At 42.5% G+C, this 17571-nt stretch overlaps 1 protein-coding gene across 1 annotated transcript; it reads left to right on the top strand.

Annotated features, from left to right (window-relative positions):
* Positions 1–445: 445 nt before the first annotated feature.
* On the top strand, positions 446–17567 carry LOC122402367. Its single transcript, XM_043405087.1, has 6 exons — positions 446–545; positions 11838–12043; positions 12115–12250; positions 12964–13097; positions 14531–14798; positions 17312–17567. The coding sequence occupies exons 1-6, from the start codon at positions 449–451 to the stop codon at positions 17380–17382; spliced, it is 912 nt and encodes a 303-aa protein (XP_043261022.1). The 5' UTR covers positions 446–448; the 3' UTR covers positions 17383–17567.
* The last annotated feature ends 4 nt before the right edge of the window (positions 17568–17571 follow it).

Genomic DNA, 17571 nt, shown 5'->3' with positions numbered 1-17571 from the left:
AGCAACGCAACGCCGCCTCCTGTTCCTGCTGGTGTGTGCCTATGCCGCAGTAGCTGCCGCTACTCTACGGCCCCGAGTATAGATTTTCGATTAGTGCAACGGTGGAACGTGGACGACAATGTGCCGGTCCGACACCTGCTGACCGTCCCCGAAGGTCGTCGCCGTCGTCGTCGTCGTCGTCGTCGTCGTCGTAGTCGTTGTGGTCGTGGTGTGCGTTCGAGAGACCGTAGGACGCCAAAGGACACGGGGACGAGAACAAGAGCGAGAGAGAGAGAGTGTGTGTGTGTGTGGGTGTGTATGTGTGGGTGCGTGAAGGAGAGAGAGAGTGAGAGAGATCGATTTCCCTCTCAAGCGTGTGCGTGAACAGTGTTAAACTGGTAAGCTGGTAGCGGACGACCATGGCTAACCAGTGACGACTCGAACGAGATTTCGGGATCGTCTATGATCGATGGCGCGGGGACAGCCGTCGAGGATGCAGCTCGAGATGATCCACGGGACCCTGCTGTCCAGGCTGGTAGCGCTGTACGCGTTCATGCTTCACTCAGGTATGCGATGGACGTTCGATTCGCTGTCTGACTACAAACGGACCGAACTACTGGTTCTCTCGGTCGTCGAACGTTCTGGGTGTATTACGAGCAGCTGACCACGAAAGCGTAGACACAAGCTCGACCTAGTATTCGGTTATTGTCCTCTTCGCCTGATCCACCTTAGGGTACTCCGACCACCAGGAGTGTACACTTCCTCGTTTCCATCGCGACGGTTTCATCACTTTCGGGCAAAAGACTCGCAATTTACCCTGTGGTCTTTGACCTCGAGAGCCACGGGTGGTCCATAACCTACGATTCCAGTCTTCTCTACGATCCATAGAATATAGGTTGAGAAAGTGACCTTCCATCGTGTTCTCCGAGCTTCTCCCTGACCGTTCTCGATCGTCGTCCACGGACGGAGTTGATTGTACGAGCGTGTCCGGCGTGCTCGAGGGCCTGCAAAGACCGATCGAATCCGGCTAAACATTTGCGATCCCTGTACTCCTCGGGCGGTAAATAAACATTTAACGCCGGACGATCGCGTTACTCGCACGGTGAGCTTTACGATGTTCAATCGACCGATCGGTCCAAGATATTGCGCCGTCAATATTGAGGCGATACGTTGTCCACGCTACTGTTCGCATTGCTTGGATGTTTGTACGATTCCGATCTACGCGTTCGCCGGTTCTGGACAATACGCGCGCGGCATTTCACCGTCATCGATCTTCGTCCAGCGCGTGTAATTTGCTTAATCTCTGCGCCCTGTGAACGTCGATCTTCTTTTTACCGCAGGGAAATAAGTTCCGAGAACGATTCAAGCTCGCTGACCTACCTCGACGAGTGGCAATTTACCCCTCTGCCACGTTCGATCCTGATTTTAGCTATTCCTGAAACGTTAGTTGTTTCTTCGCGAGACCTCAATTCGATCGATGCTACAAGAAAGAATAATTCGTGTTCGTTTACTGTCGATCGTAGTTTCAAATTTCTATTAAAATCAATGACCCAAACCTGGAGGGCACTGGAATTCGCAGTACAAATATAGACGGAACAAATAGGGAACTACATACCTCTGGAAATAGAGATCGAAACAAAACAGAGTCACAAGTAATACCAGTCACTGGAACATCGAACAGTCTCGAACGAAGTTTGCATACGCGCGCGAACTGAATAAAACCCGAAAAAGGGGATGCTGATGAAAAAAAATAACAATAAATTCATAAACTAGCTTTGGTACCAAGCTTTATAAAATCGGGAATTTTTGTTCGCCGTTGGACGACGGGATCGCAGTCGCGATTATATCGAAACGCGGGAACAACCTGTTCCGCGAGCAACGTAACGTAAAAATGGCTCGAACGGAAACTGGAGCTCGATTCTGCCTTTGTTTTCTTCGCCGTAAAATGAAACATATCGTGTTTCCGGGCCCCTTTCAGCCTCGCTGTTGGTAAACGAGCGAGCGAATTATTTCCACGGTGGGAGGAAACTGCTTCGAGGATATCAACGGAATTAAAACTCTATTTTCCGGCGAGGCTCGAGTGCGTCGGTTTACCGTCTCCCGTTCGGAAAGGGCCGGGCACAAATTTCCTTCTCGTGCAGAAAACGCGAGAGAGCTTCCGCGATAGAGAATGGCGGGTAATACGGTAACCAGCAGACATTTAGATACGATCCGCTTTGTCGAGGATAGAAATAGGATTCTCGGGACGCGGAAGACCTCGAGGATAAGCGAAAAAGTGGATAAATTCTCGGCTCTGTATAAAAGTTTCATGAAAAAAGGAATCGCGACGGTGGGATTCGATCCAGACTTTTCCACCGATGTTTTTGCTTCTTGCGAAATTTTCCGTTCGCCAGACCTCGACGCTCGTTGCAATAGAAATTCTAAATTTCCTCGCACCGAGTCCGTGTCGAAAAGGTGTAATAATTACCGTTCAACTCTTTGCCCTACAACCGCGTGTGAGACTCGAGGGTCAGGTATTCTGGCCAAGACCGATTATCACGCGTGAAACTCGAGGGTCAGGTATTCTGGCCAAGACTGATGGTTGCGCGTGAGACTCGAGGGTCGGGTATTTTGGCCAAAGCTGATTAACACGCGTGAGGCTCAAGGGTCAGGTATTCTGACCAAGACTGATTATCACGTGTGAGACTCGAGGGTCGGGTATTTTGACCAAGACTGATTATCACGTGTGAGACTCGAGGGTCAGGTATTCTGGCCAAGACTGATTATCACGCGTGAGGCCGTGGAATGGCTCAAAGGCCGAGCAGTTTTGTTTAAATTTCGGACTCAACGCTGTTGAACTTTAAATCGTAGGGCAAGGGGTTAATCGAACCAATGATTAAAGAGCAATCGGTAACCATTGTTAATGACTAACTTAAATAACCAAATCGAATGTAATCATTGGCCATGACTAGCCATTAATCGCTAACAATTTCGTATTTGAATTGCATCGATTTTAATGATAGCCTCTTTCGGGGAATGTATAGAATTATTCTACTAATGTACACTTTTCTATATCTAGCGAGACGTACTGTTGCTTCAGACGTTTCAATCATTCTCCGCGGGAGTTTGCAGCCATCGAGAAAAGTAACCGTTTTATTTCCCACGGTTTTATCGTGCTTATAATTGCAACGATCGTTTTACTGGATTAATTGCCCGTAAAACATCTTATCGGAAGGAATTTGTCTCGCTCTTGGATCGCGTAACATACACTAAGCCGCATCAGATTTAGAAGAGTGACACGGTTACTCGTGTTCGCTATAAACAAAAGGGAGCTTCTGTTTCTTTCCAAATTTTTTTATTAGTATACTAGTAATGACTAACTGGTTCATTGAGTACTCTCACTTTATTTTGTCTTTGTGTATTTAAAAATGGACTTGTACCTGTTCAAAAAATAACTCGATTCGCAGGTAACGATTTTTGTTTTCGTTTATAGCGAATCACCACTATAGTGTACCATTATAGTGCACGAATACGGGCGTGTGTAACCGTGTACCTCGTTCACGACTCTGTTGTAATTTGCTTTCAAGTTGTATCGCACACCTACTCGAGGCCTATATCTAAACCGAGCCTGATTTGCTCGCTGTCTAGATCCAACTTATTGTTCCGGAACAAATCAAGTAAACGAGGTCCTCGAAAACCCTCGCGCCTCGAGGTTTAGGTTTATTGCGTTCAGACCGCTGGTAACCTGGGATTCTTTGACAGCTGCACACAGCACGTGCTCGAGCTCCGTCGATGAGAGTTCATATAACGTTTCGTGGTCTAACTTCGAGGAATCCCAGCTCGAGGCTTCCTAAGTCGAAGGGAAACCGATTCTCTCGCTCTGCTGGAACATACATTCGCCAAACGATCGAAATAAAGAACCCACGGTACATCGAATCCAGATTTTACGATCGAAACGTTCCGAGGTACGTTGCTTCGCGATCGATCGAGAGCCCCGTGTCGCATAGACGAACGTCTAATAGCATCGGTATCGTGAATTGGTCCTTACAGAACAACCACAGTTACCACCACTGTCTACAAACACACTAATCAGGGAAACCTAAACGTTAGGGGGAGAACAACAGAGGCACCGAGTGTGAGTAAAACAGACGGCGAGATGCAAACAGTCAAACAATACAGTCAGACGCTATTATACGTGAAAACAATCGCTATACAGCTCATTAGCATGTACTTAACCGCTGGTTTTGAATATATCGAGTTAGGTCGTGTGCTTATACGTGAAACAACACTGTTTAAACGATTCGAATTATCCAGGAACCATCAACTTTTAAGCGACTCGTATTAAAGCAACATGTGGTTGATGCTCGCCTCAAAGTTCTCCTTAAACCACGTCACGATAGACGAAAAACACTTTTAACGGACCATCGGTAATAGAACAGATTAAGCTGATCGAGTTGCGTGGCTCATCGTTTTGCTCTGTATTGTCGCGTAAAGAGAGACATTTTTCACCGTTCTGGCAACACGCGGATATCAGATAGACGTTTCGAGACCGCTTCGAAGACCATTCCCAATAAGAGCAGATGTACGAGCGCGTAAAAGCAAGCAGTTCATGATGTCACGTTCGTTTAAAAACGGGAACGACGACGCAACCGTATCGCGATAGGTCGTTAACTCAAGTACTCTAATTGGCTCAATTTCCAATAAAACTCGCGATTCACGGCGAGCTCCTAGGAGCCCCCCCCTCTTCTTAAAATAAAACAATACGTTGCAACTTGTCCTGTCCCCGTCCAAGGGCGTTAATTCGTCCGTTTGGTTTTCGAATTCCCCGAGACAAGGTGATTGTAATAGAAACGACCGGTCTTGTTTCACGCGGCTCGCGTTTTTGAGAACCACGGACGCTTTTAAGTGGATAATTGCGGCTTCGTCGTATCGTTTAATTCCACTCGCGTTTCTGCGGACGCGATCGAATCGAATGTCGCGTAGACCGCTGGTTGTAAGTTCTGGCTGGGTCATTCAATGCCAGATCGATCACTTTGCCAGGTCCATGCCAGAGATTTGCTTGAATTTTAGATACCACGCGGTTGTTATAAACTTTTACGAAGAGATAGCGTCAAACGTTAATTTCAAAATTTTATATACTTTTCGACCTAAACAAACGTTAGTGTAAATTAGTAGTACATCAGAATACACGTATAAAGTAAATTATGTCAAATATTAAAATTTTGGGTTTTCTTATTTTAGGCTAAACGTTTGATCAATCATAAGTCGAAAATGTGGAGTACCATTTTTCTGTATCGTGCTTCATTTTTTAATAAACAGGGTTTAGATGGCACGTCTGACCATTAAGCGTTACTTCTACTTATCCAAGTCGTACTATCAACTATCAATTTTCAAGCTCGTTTTTTATTGTTAACTAATAGTACCACAAAATACACGTATAAAATAAGACAAGTGAAATACTAACTTGTGCAGAATTTTTCGATACGGTCCGTAGGATGACTTTTGCAATTTATGTGTAAAATTTCGGGTTTCTTTATTTTATTCTAAACATTTAATCAATTTCAAGTCGAAAATGTGGAGTAACATTTTTCTATATCGTGCTTCGTTTTTTAATAAACAGGGTTTAGATGAAGCGTCTGACAATTAAGCGTTACTTCTACTTAACCAAGTCGAGCTATCACCTGTCAATTTTCGCGCTCGTTTTTCTCGAAAACGGAGCTTCGCGCGAAAAAATTGTATTCTTTATTTTTATCCCGTTTTTTCACGAGGAATCACCCTCTTATCGGTTTCACTGCGAAAAAACGAGACGCTTCGTAAATATAAGACAATATCGATCGAATCGCCGCCGCAGTTCTTTCCCCACTCTTTCATAAAAATGTTCAGTGGCTTCGATCTCGCTTTAACATCTTAATTATTTATATCGCAAAGTAGCAAATGATGGTTTATGTATCTGTATATATTTGGTATATTATTGTAACTACTGCCACCGTGCATTACGGGCTTCGATTAAAAATGCATTTCTATTAATTTATACGATCGGAAACAGCACTGAGATTCTGTCGATAACGTTTCAGATTTCATCAATCTCGCAGCATCTCATCCCCTTATTTCGAATCGCCTTCACGCGTATCAAGTATTATTTCGAACTTCTCCGCGGTGTTTGTGTGCGTTATAAATTCTATATTATTTTTAATTCTACGCCAAATCTCCGGCGGGTTCTTCCGTTCGGGACACCCGGTACAAATGACTCTGAATTCCCTGCAGCGAGTCTGGCAGAAAATTCGATAATTCCCGGCTGGAAAAAATACTGCCAGGACACGCGAGCTGGAAATTAACGTCGGTAGCCGTGTAACGTTTAATTCGCAACATAAGCGCGAAACGGGTGACGATAATACAGTCGGTAAATAATCAGAGTATATATTATCCGGCTGCTGATTAACCTCCCATCTCGACAGGCTCGTCCAACCCTCGTCCGATTGCCTTTAATTAAATCGACCGTGTCGACGTCCGTCACGAGCACGTGCGAGCAGCGTCGTGACGTCGAGCGTCTACCTCTCGACAAGCCGCAAAGATACACCCTACCGGTCGTGAATGTTTCATTAACAGCCGTCAGTCCGGAAATTTTGCCATGCTGCTCCCCGAAAACGGACTGAATTAGAATCCTCTGTCCCCCGCCTCGCGGATGCTCCATTTCAAATCCATTATTCCCAAAATCGAGCTATTTCGACACGATTCTATACAGGGTGTTCAGCCAACCCTGGGAAACATTTTAATGGGAGATTCTAGAGGCTAAAATAAGACGAAAATCAAGAATACCAATTTGTTGATGAAGGCTTCGTTAAAAAGTTATTAACGTTTACAGTTACACCCGTACTCAATTTTTTTTCACAAAAATGCGCAGGATTTCGGGGATATGTCTATTCACCAAAAATGATTGTAATTGACCCCCGCAAACGGAAATAATTTTTCCAGAAATATTTGAAACTTTTCAATTTTCAGGGTGACAGACAGTTATGGTCAGACATTATATTTTCAGTAATTAATTTTTTTCTCGAAAGTGCGTAGGATTTTTGGGGTATGTCTATTCACCAAAAATGATTGTAATTGACCCTCGCAATAAAAAATAATTTTTTCAGAATGATTTGAAATTTTTTAATAACTTTTTAACGAAGCCTCAATCAACAGATTGCTATTCTTGATTTCCGTCTTATTTTGCCCTCTAAAATCTCTCATTAAAATTTTTCCCAGGAGTGGCCGAACACCCTGTATATTTTTCAAAATTCCTACCACCAATACCTTTTCAAGTTTTACCTGGTTCGTACTGTGCTTGTAGGAATAAGAATAAAATAACAAAGACCCAGTCATTTTCAACGCTCCTACTAAAAACAACTATTTCTGTTGAAACTTTGACGTCTTTCTATCGAGTGTACCTAATGAATTATTGGAAAGTACTCAAGATTATTTATACTTTCTTATCGTTGTCGTATATTACCTGTCAATTTGAAGAGAAAGAAGAGCTGGCGACATTATGGTTTAAAATCGGAGACGAGATTTACATTTCTAAATTTCTTGTCATTCAATGGCTCATAAATAGTTGCTGTACCACTTAAGTGGCCTTTCTACTTTGTGGGATTTAAAAAATCGAATTTTTTTTGCGTTTTCTTTTAGTATGTAGTCGTGAAAATATATCCATCAAATATTAAATTGAAATTCGGAAAACTAACGAAATTATAGCCTGCTGAAATGTACCACAGGCAGGTATAACAACTGGACGTGAAACTTTAAAGCTATTTTTCTCGAAACTACATTTTTCGGCACTGCGTAGACGATAACATGAAAATTATTCAAGACATCAACATCAAATTTATACAGTATTTTTAGAACTGGTCTCTCTATGGCAGGAACTAAAATAATTGCGATATATGCAATACTTTTTCATTTATTAACAAAAAAGCAACCGAATATCTGAAAATAGTCAGTATTTTTTCGTAAAATAGCTGCCATTTTGCCATTTTTCGTTTTTTTTAACAGATCCTAATCAATAGATATTATGCGTTGCAAAAATTCATGAATATTTAAATATATAATAAATATATCCACAAACCCCGAAATTAATCGTTCTTTAATAGCCCACAAAAAAAAATCATAAAGAAACATGTATTTTTCTTGCCTATAAAGTAGAATGGCCCCTTAATTTCTGGTTAATTCTATTCTGTACTTAAATATGCAGAGTGTAAACGAAAATAGAGACGTTTTTAGGCAATTGGAAAGTTCACAGCTCCATATTTTATTATTCTCTCCAAATAAATCTTCAAGATCCAATCATTTAATTGGCGATTAAGCGACTGTTTATCAAGTATGTGGAAGATAATACTATTTTATTAGCGATTTCGAACCTTCGATCTTCCGTCGCCTATCGCGAATTCTTCCTTTGTCCCCGAACAGAAGTTAATGGCGCATTGTAATTGATTTCGAACGTTCCCGTTTCTACCGTCCGTTTCGAGCTTTTATCGTCCATTTTGAAACCGCGAAATATCGATTTTAGTACATCTATACACCGACACGGAAGATACACGTTTTATCGTGTTTGTGGAACTCCGCGAAATGGAAGAAAACGTTCCCAATAAATGTTGGGAAACCAGACCGGACCAGACGTATCCAAAAATACGATACACGCAGGCCTGACCTACATAAAGCGTTACAAATTTCCTTTGAAACGACGGCAGATATCAATCTGCAAGTTCAGAGTGCCCCGAAGCCATTCATCAAGTGCAATCGATCTAACTTTTAAAGCCTCCCCACCACCACCCCAGCCCCCTCCACCTGTGCCACGAAGAAAATTTTTCTACGCGATGAAGAGAAACATCAAGAACCTCAGTTTCTAAGATTCTCGTTCAATTTTTCCTTGCCTCTCGCGAGCCAGAAAGCGCAAAGAAATCGAGAACTGAATTGGAACTTTCACGGACGCGCAACTCTCTCGATTCCATCAAGAGCAGTCGTTGCAATTCCTAACCCAAACTGACCTGGAAAAATACCCGAGGCTCGGTTCTCAACAATTACCGTTCGATTCGCTCCTTTCGTCGACCAGAGAATTAAAAAAACAACAAGCGAAATTTTCGGGAACACCAGAATTGGATAATAGATCAGAAATGTCAGAGGCTAAATAAGAAGTTTATTGGGACAACAGAATCTTCTAAAATTGGCGCAAGTTATTAATGCAAGAAAGCAATAAGATTTTTAATGAAGTAGTTTTGGCGGGAAAACGCTGGGATCTGATTGTGGCCATTTGCGAGCATGTTGCGGCAAAATTCCTTGGGGATGAAAGGTCCTAAAGTTTGAGAAGGTGAGTTAGCTGCTAGCCGGGCCGCGAAAGTGTATTCACGGATTAAATTAAACGAGGCTTCGCGGGACGGTCACACGTGTGTAATTCAGTTCGCGTCAAATGCGATCTATCGTGGGGAAATGAGAGTCGCGCGTACACACACGCACTCGCACACACGCTCCTGTGGATGGGGCTTGATTAAGGCCACTCGAAAAACTGCAACTGCACTCCGGAATAACGCACGGTCCACCGGATGCGTAGCGAACAGCCACGAAATAACAGGGAATAGGAGTAATAGAATATAAAAGGGGGATTGCGAGAGGGCAATCTCTCGATACTGCTTTAAAACCTTACGGTTGGAAAACACGGGGGATGCTTTTGTAATTTACATCATTGAAGGGTGGAGGAAGGGCACTCGGATCGGAGAGAAAGTGAGCTGAATACCGAGCTGAAAATCGCTGATTTTCCGGCATCGCGGGCACCGAGAACTCGCGCCAATGAACGGAAATTTGTTAATTCCCTCGCGCTGACGGCGATACAATTTAATTGTTCCGTATCGCTTCCATTAACTCCACCCTTTTACTGTTTGGCTATGCGCGAAGAAATCGAACGGGGCTTTGTAAATCATACCGGGTGTCGCGAACGGAAACTCTTCAAAAACCCCTTAACGTACGATTTAATTTCAAATAATTCGTCAAACGTATACTATTATTTGTTCGTACAAGGAATGGCTACGAAAAACGATAGATTTGTTTTATGAATACCTCGTAAATGTAGAAATGTGGTGATTTTAATATACAGGGTGTTCGGCCACCCCTGGGAAAAATTTTAATGGGAGATTCTGGAGACCAAAATAAGACGAAGATCAAGAATAGCAATTTGTTGATTGAGGCTTCTTGAAGAAGTTACTAATGTTTAAAGTTCCGCCTGTAGAACGGCAACACGTGATAGTGGTTCTCACTCAGCATGGAAGACTCTACTCACTGACGTATCAACAGTCTTGCAGTTTTCTGAGTGAGAGCCACTATCGCGTGTACGCAGCTGTTCTCAAGTTGCCGTTCTACAGGCGAAACTTTAAACTTTAATAACTTTTTAACGAAGCCTCAATCAACAAATTGCTATTCTTGATTTTCGTCTTATTTTGTCCTCTAGAATCTTCCATTAAAATTTTTGTATAAGACTTGATGACGAGTGAGTAGCCTCATGACTGTGAAATATGACATCAAGAACTTGCAACGAGTCAGACTCGTCATTGTACAGCAAAGGGTTAAAAACTGTTTAATTCCTGCGAGACTTCAACTATTTACAGTGTATTACAATACCCTGGAATCTTAGAACTAACTCAAGCTCAATGTGTACCTAATCTAGAACAAACGTGGACCCGACTTAAAATTAATACAGATGTAATTTGCGCGTTCCTTGGCGCCCGGTACGAGACATAACTCAGAACTAACGCGGATTTAATTTACGGACGACCCCCGGCACTAATGCAAATTCAACTTACACACAACCTACGACTAATTCCGTTGAACGTCCGGCGGAAAATCGCTGATTTCCCGCCATCGCGAGCCAGCGGTTCGAGCTACGGAAATTTACTAATTCCATTCCGCTGACGGCGATACAATTTAATTGTTCCGTATCGTTTGCAACGATTCCTCCGCGCGTTTCGACCTTTGCGCGTAAGCGGAGCAGAATTTGCAAGAAACGCGGGAATTCGGTATGCTTCGACCACGATAGAGTACGGTAAAAATTGCAAAATAAATTGGAACTTATGGAGAACGAAAAGCTAATGTAAACATAAGGGTTAGTAACTGACAGTAGACTAAAGTATATACTGATAATGTATCGAATACCGGAGGTGAATAGCACTGATTTTCCGTCGTCGCTAGGCCACGCTCGGGCTCGCATCAATAAACGGAAATTCGCTAATTTCGTCTGGCTGACGGCGATACAATTTAATTGTTCCGTATCGTTTCCAATAACTTCCCTCTCTTTCTGTTTGCCTCTGCGTGAAGGAGAAGTCCATTGGAACGGCAGAAAATGAACGATTGTACTCGGTTACCCGGTCCCGCGATCGTCGCTGCGTGCCTCCACTCGACCGTGGATAATGTTCGAGTCGTAAGAGGATTAAAATGCAGTCGCCACACAGTCACAGACACGGTTCGGTCGAATTATCGGTCGGCTGTGCCTTGAAGATTACATTCACAAGTGGGTATTGTGTTTCCGTACCGTAATTTAATTTCAAGAGCGAAAGGGAAACCGAGACCTACTCGAAACCGAGGGAAATCGTCGGGACAGAAAGGGAAATTAATTTTCAAAAATGATTCATAGTGCAAAATAGAGTAAAACGCATATAAAATACTGCAATCGGTATTTTACAGTCGTGCAAAACCTTGAAATATGAAGATTCTCTTCGAAATTAAGTAGAGAGGCCCGTTTGTGGTCAGACATCTTTTAAGTAGAAATGAGTTGCTTTGTTTCGTAGAAATAAAAATGATTGGGAGATTTAATTTACTCGTGCGTGAAATTACAAGTATAATCGGGAACTGTTTTTCAGGTATCGTGGCCCTTCGTATGACAGCCCTGCAAATACCGCAACACGTCGTCCTAAATGAAACGGTCCGTATGCAGTGCAACTTCAACCTGGACAAAGAGACACTGTACTCGGTGAAATGGTACAAAGACGGCCACGAGTTTTATCGTTATCTGCCCAGGGATATGCCCACGGTGCAGACGTTCCGTGTGCCCGGCGTGAACGTTAACGTGAGTGTTTTTCGGGATCGACCCCGGTGTCGAAACGACGACGATCGACCGAGCTTTCCACAATTTTCCAGACGCGCAACTCCACGGAGAGATCGGTGGTGCTCAACAACGTGAACCTCACCAGCTCCGGAAGGTACCGGTGCGAGGTGTCCGCCGAAGCTCCCGCCTTTCAGACCGTGTCTGATCACGCGGACATGACGGTAGTCGGTGAGCAAAACAATATTTCATTCTAAATTAAAAATATGTAATTATCGTTAGAGGATTGAATTTTCTGAAAAAGAATATTTCTCTTGAAAAGGAAACTTGCGTCGCAAATTCTAGATCCATTAAATACCTCTGATAACTGTATTTTCCACTTAGATAGTTTAGAATATTTTTGTTGAAAAAGAAACTTATGCCACGAATACTAGATTCATTAAATACTTCTAGTAACTCTATATTTTCCACTTGGGATAAAATTAATAATTCCAGAAGATTTCTGACTAGATAGATACACAGAGTACAAAATAAGACGGAAATCAAGAATACCAATTTGTTGGTTCTCACTCTATTTACTGACGTATCGACAGCCTCACAGTTTTCTGAGTGAGAACCACTGTCGCGCGCAAGCAGCTGTTCGCAGATTGCCGTTCTACAGGCGCAACTTTGAACGTTAATAACTTTTCAACGAAGCCTCGATCAACAAATTGGTATTCTTGACTTTCGTCTCATTTTACCCTCCAGAATCTCCCGTTAAAATTTCCCCCAGGTATTGGCCGAACAGCCTGTATAATTTGAACACCCGGTGTAGCTTTTGGCATTGAAATTACGGAACGAACGAGCGTAAGCTCCGTTCCGTGCCGATGAATCCCAAGTTTCTGGTGTTCGAAGGGGAGACGCGTTTGATGAAGGAAATAGCAAAATATCGTCGTTTCTTTCAGTGCTTCCTGACGAAGGGCCACGAATATCCGGCGGTCGTTCGCGCTACCAAGTGGGGGACGTTGTTTATATGAACTGCACGTCCGCGCCCTCGAAACCGGCTGCCCTGTTGACTTGGTACATCAACGGCGACCCGGTAAGCATACCGCGATAAAAACGACTTTCATCCCCCATACGTCGATCAGGAGTTTCTGACAGTCCTAGTGATACCAATAAACTAAATTTCGAAAATGTGGAAACCTGTAACCGGCCTAGTGTCAACGTTTCCACGTAGAAACGAACTCTGTTCTACGGTATTTGTAATCGACGAGTTCGCTGACGTCTTGGAAGATGTTCCATAGAATCGAATAAACTCGGAATTCTTTCAGGTCGACGTTACTGACACGTAACGCCATCCATTCGACACCCTTCAGATACACGGTCGAAACGAACCTATCGCGCGTAACCGAGAACGGAGTTAGGTATAATGTGTGACACACTTTAACAATAATTCCCGCTTTTAAGTGACAGAACCAGAACTGTCGGTTCGGTTGAAAGCGAGGTACATAACGATTTTTATCTCGAGCGGAGGCTAAACGTTGTGTGTACTGTCTGACGAGGAAATTGAATGGGATACGAGAGTGAGCAAAAATAGAGCAACACTGGAGTCCCGTGGCACGAATGCAGAGTAGCCGAAACTTCAAAGCGACGCTGCGAGCGAACGTATCGATCACCGATGACAGAACAAAGATTTTTATGCTTTTCGTTAGATTTTCGCGAGATCGTTACACCGCCAATTCGGTGAAAATTACCCTAAATACCAACTCGTTAATTTATCGTTTAAAAATTAAGTTAAATTGTAGAATTAAAAAGTTCGAAGAGGATCGTGTTTGGACTCGCTTTTATCGCGAAAACCTCGCCGATTTGGTAATTACAATCTCGGTTACGATACAACAACGAGTATAAAAAATATAATTTTCGTTAGTTCGTTGGAAAAAAATAATAAATTCTGGGGGATGATTCCACGAAACAGGGCGGAGAATCGGATAGAGAATTATTATATTGTAGGGAATCCCCCGTTAAAACTCCATTACGGAAACTGTGAATGAAATTCAATATCCTCGTGCTCTTCGTTTCGGCTGATAATCGCGCAAAGCCCGGTTGTAGGTTTCTGCATTTTGAAAATTTCGTTACAACTTACGACTGAAGGAACAACCGGTTTAATTTGAAAGTCGTTTATCTATCGCTGGACGATCGAAATTTCATCCGGTCAGAAACTTCGGTTCGTCGGAGTCTGTGAAACACAGTGTCCTACGTGGACGATTAATTGCGGGGGTAAAGGGCGCCTCGGACCGGTCGAAAATGCCCAGGTTGCTCGCTGGGCTGCAAAGGGCAGCGCTCAGCAAAGTGTGCCATAATCGCGTTTTGTCCGATGGTCGAGCGACTCGCGGCGAAAATTCGTTCGCTCCGTGGCGCATGGTGATTGTTTCCCCCGTGGCTTCACGACGGGGTCAAAGAGAGAAAGAGGAAGAGCGTAGTTCCTTCATAGGGATTATTAGGGGATAAACAACAATCGACGCGGCGTTTCAGGCTGATACCCAGTACCTGCAGGGACCGCACATTACCGACGTGGACGAAAAGGGCCTGGAAACCGCGGTGCTGGGCTTGGAATTCCGCGTCGCCAAGAAACACTTCAAACACGGCGACATGAAGCTAAAGTGCTTGGCGACAATAGCTACCGTCTATCTGCAGAGCAACGAGGAGAGCGTCGAGGGGGACGAGAGGATCCTGAAAGCCCCTGCAATGGAGAGCCGCGAGACCAGAGCGCAAAGCCACACTCGTAACGATTTAACGAATGGTAAACTTCCCCTGCACGATCCACGCTCACCGATCGAGACACTTCGCCTCGTTATCCTAACCGAAACCTCCTATCTATACTTCGTCCAAGACGAGCCAGAACACGAACGATCGGCGGTGACCTACGATTTTAGCAACTCCCAAATATAGAGAAATAAGAAAGTACTATTCTCAACGATTCACTCGGTTTAACGGGGAGTTATTCGCTAACGATATACGAGGTGTGTAAATTAAGTAATGCGACTGATTGTTTCCCTCAAAATGACTTCCTTGTGAAGCCACACAGCGTTAGAAACGATTCTACCAATCCTCATAACAGTGCTGGAACTCGGATATTGGTATAGCTTTCAGCTGGTCGATTACAGCTGCTTCAATGTTTTCGAGTGTCCCAAAATGACGTCCCTTGAGGTGATTTCTCAATCTCGGGAAGAGGAAAAAATCACAAGGACTCGAGTCAGGCGAATAAGGAGGCTGAGGAACCACAGGAATGTTTTTACTGGCCAAAAACTCATTTACTGAAATTGCTGTGACAAGGTTGTTCTTGGTGTTTGGCCTCACACGCATGACCCGTTTTTCTAGAACCTCTCGGTGAAAGTGTTGATTGACCGTTTGGTCTTGAGGCATAAACTGTTTGCGGACGATTCCCTGACTATCGAAAAAGCAAATCAGCATGACTTTTGACTCATCTTTAGAACACACTAGAAAGAACTGTTTTACGAAAACAATTGCTACGAACAACCAAATGACTCTAGCGGGTACAAACTTGTATCGAAGGCGTATCACACGTTCAACTACAGTCTCTCCAAGTCCCGCATCCCAAATGTTGACAGATCGAATGTTACGTTGCAAGTCTCATTACTTAATTTACACACCTCGTGTATACAGTAAGATTCCAATTATCCAACATTACCATTTCCGTGGTACTCACAATATTACCAATAGGTTACAGAAACAAACACAAGATAAAGTGGACAGAAAATGAAATTACAGAAACATTTTTAACCACACATTATATTTTTGCTAAAGAATTTATTTTCTCGAAAGTGGGTAGGAATTCGAGGGTATATCTATTGACCAAAAATAATTATAATTAATCGCTGCAAACAAAAATAATTTTTTTTCGAACGATTTGAAATTTTTTAATTTTGTTGACTTTCATACCTTCTCGAATTTTTTTCTCGAAACTGGGTAGGATTTCGGGGGTATGACCATTCACCAAAAATGATTGTAATTGACCCCCACAACCAAAAATAATTTTTCCAGAATGATTTGAAATTTTTCATTTTTACCGAAAAATTATTTCATCAAAAATAATTTTCTAACACTAAAAAACTGTATTTTAATGGGTTTTATTGAACTATTCTAAAAAAAAGTGGCTCTATAATCTGCCTACGGTGGAAAATTAAATAAAATTAGCTTTTTGTTTATTTTTTTTTAGGCCTCGTCTCGATGGACGGAGTATAGCAATCGACGAAATTCTTGCAAAAATATTCTACACGCTATATTTTCATCTACTTGCTTGGAAATTATAATAACGATCATACATACGTCGGAGGATTGGTCCCACTACTCCCAAACCTATCGTTTTAGATCAATTATTCGTATCCTCTCTCTTCTTTAGGAAGAGTTTTCTGTTTTTGATTGAGTTGAGCCGTCCTTCGTTTGTATATTGAAGAGTAATCGATGGCAACGTTTGAGATAGGTCATCGAAGATAATCGATATTTTATAGATAATAGAAAACTAGGTAGACGATAATTTACCGCGAAAATTGAACTTCCATTTTTCCTTCTGAATGTGAAAGATTTCCAATATTTTCTTTCCAAAATATCGTGTCGAATTTGAATCACGACTTCCAAACGTTTGTTTGTAAATAAAATATGATCAACGCTGGTCGAACATTCGTAACGTCGACGATTAATGGAGATAAACGCGTAAAATTCATCGAAAATTTCAGAAAATCTCGACGTCAAAACAGGCACACGTCCGATTGCAAGCGAATCTCGAAAATTGATTGTGCTAAAGGATTAATTGGGACGCGATTAAACGTCGTTTAATCTTGATCTCGTTCCCTGATAAATAATTCGACCGAAATCGAATTAAATCTCGATCGAAACGTTCAACGCGTATATCAAGTAAAAATGAAGTTACTGGACGACAAGAACGCCAGTTTAGGACTATAAAACGCGAAACTGAATCGATAGTAGCTTGATACGGACGTTCGCCTTTGTTCATGGAAAAAAAGCGTGGCGCGAGACACAATAAACAAGCGAGTTTTAAAAAAGCGTAGGCTGAGTATATTAATTGGACATTACAAATCTCAAACGTTCCTGATAAGCATCGAATACCTTCGAAATATTAATAGTTACACCAAACATCCATAACTCCATGATTTCTACCGAACCATTTAATTATTTTATTTTATTTACTTTTTCATTACCGCTTCAAGCTAGAAATATCGATACGTTACGAAACATCGTTTTAGCCGTCTCGATTAACCAGATTTAACATTTTAGGTGGACAGTCAGCAACGATACTTAACTGGATGATCATCGTTCCGATCACGTGGATCGTCCTGGCGCGATAATAACAACATTTTTTCACGTCGCTTCCTAAAAGTGTAAAGCGAGTACGTTAGGAGATCGTTCCCATCGTATCTAATACTAATTTTTAAGCCGCGTAATCGTAATTAAATATCATATCGATAAACATGGTAAGGGTGACGTCCAATCGGGTGTCGTCGACGTACAAACATTGGCGGATTCATCAAACGCTC

The sequence above is a fragment of the Colletes gigas genome, unplaced genomic scaffold (genome assembly GCF_013123115.1).
Source record: "Colletes gigas isolate AHSC1104 unplaced genomic scaffold, ASM1312311v1 Colletes_gigas_Sc00035, whole genome shotgun sequence".
In the NCBI taxonomy this organism is placed as follows: Eukaryota; Metazoa; Arthropoda; class Insecta; order Hymenoptera; family Colletidae; genus Colletes; species Colletes gigas.
This window is presented reverse-complemented; position numbering and strand designations above follow the sequence as displayed.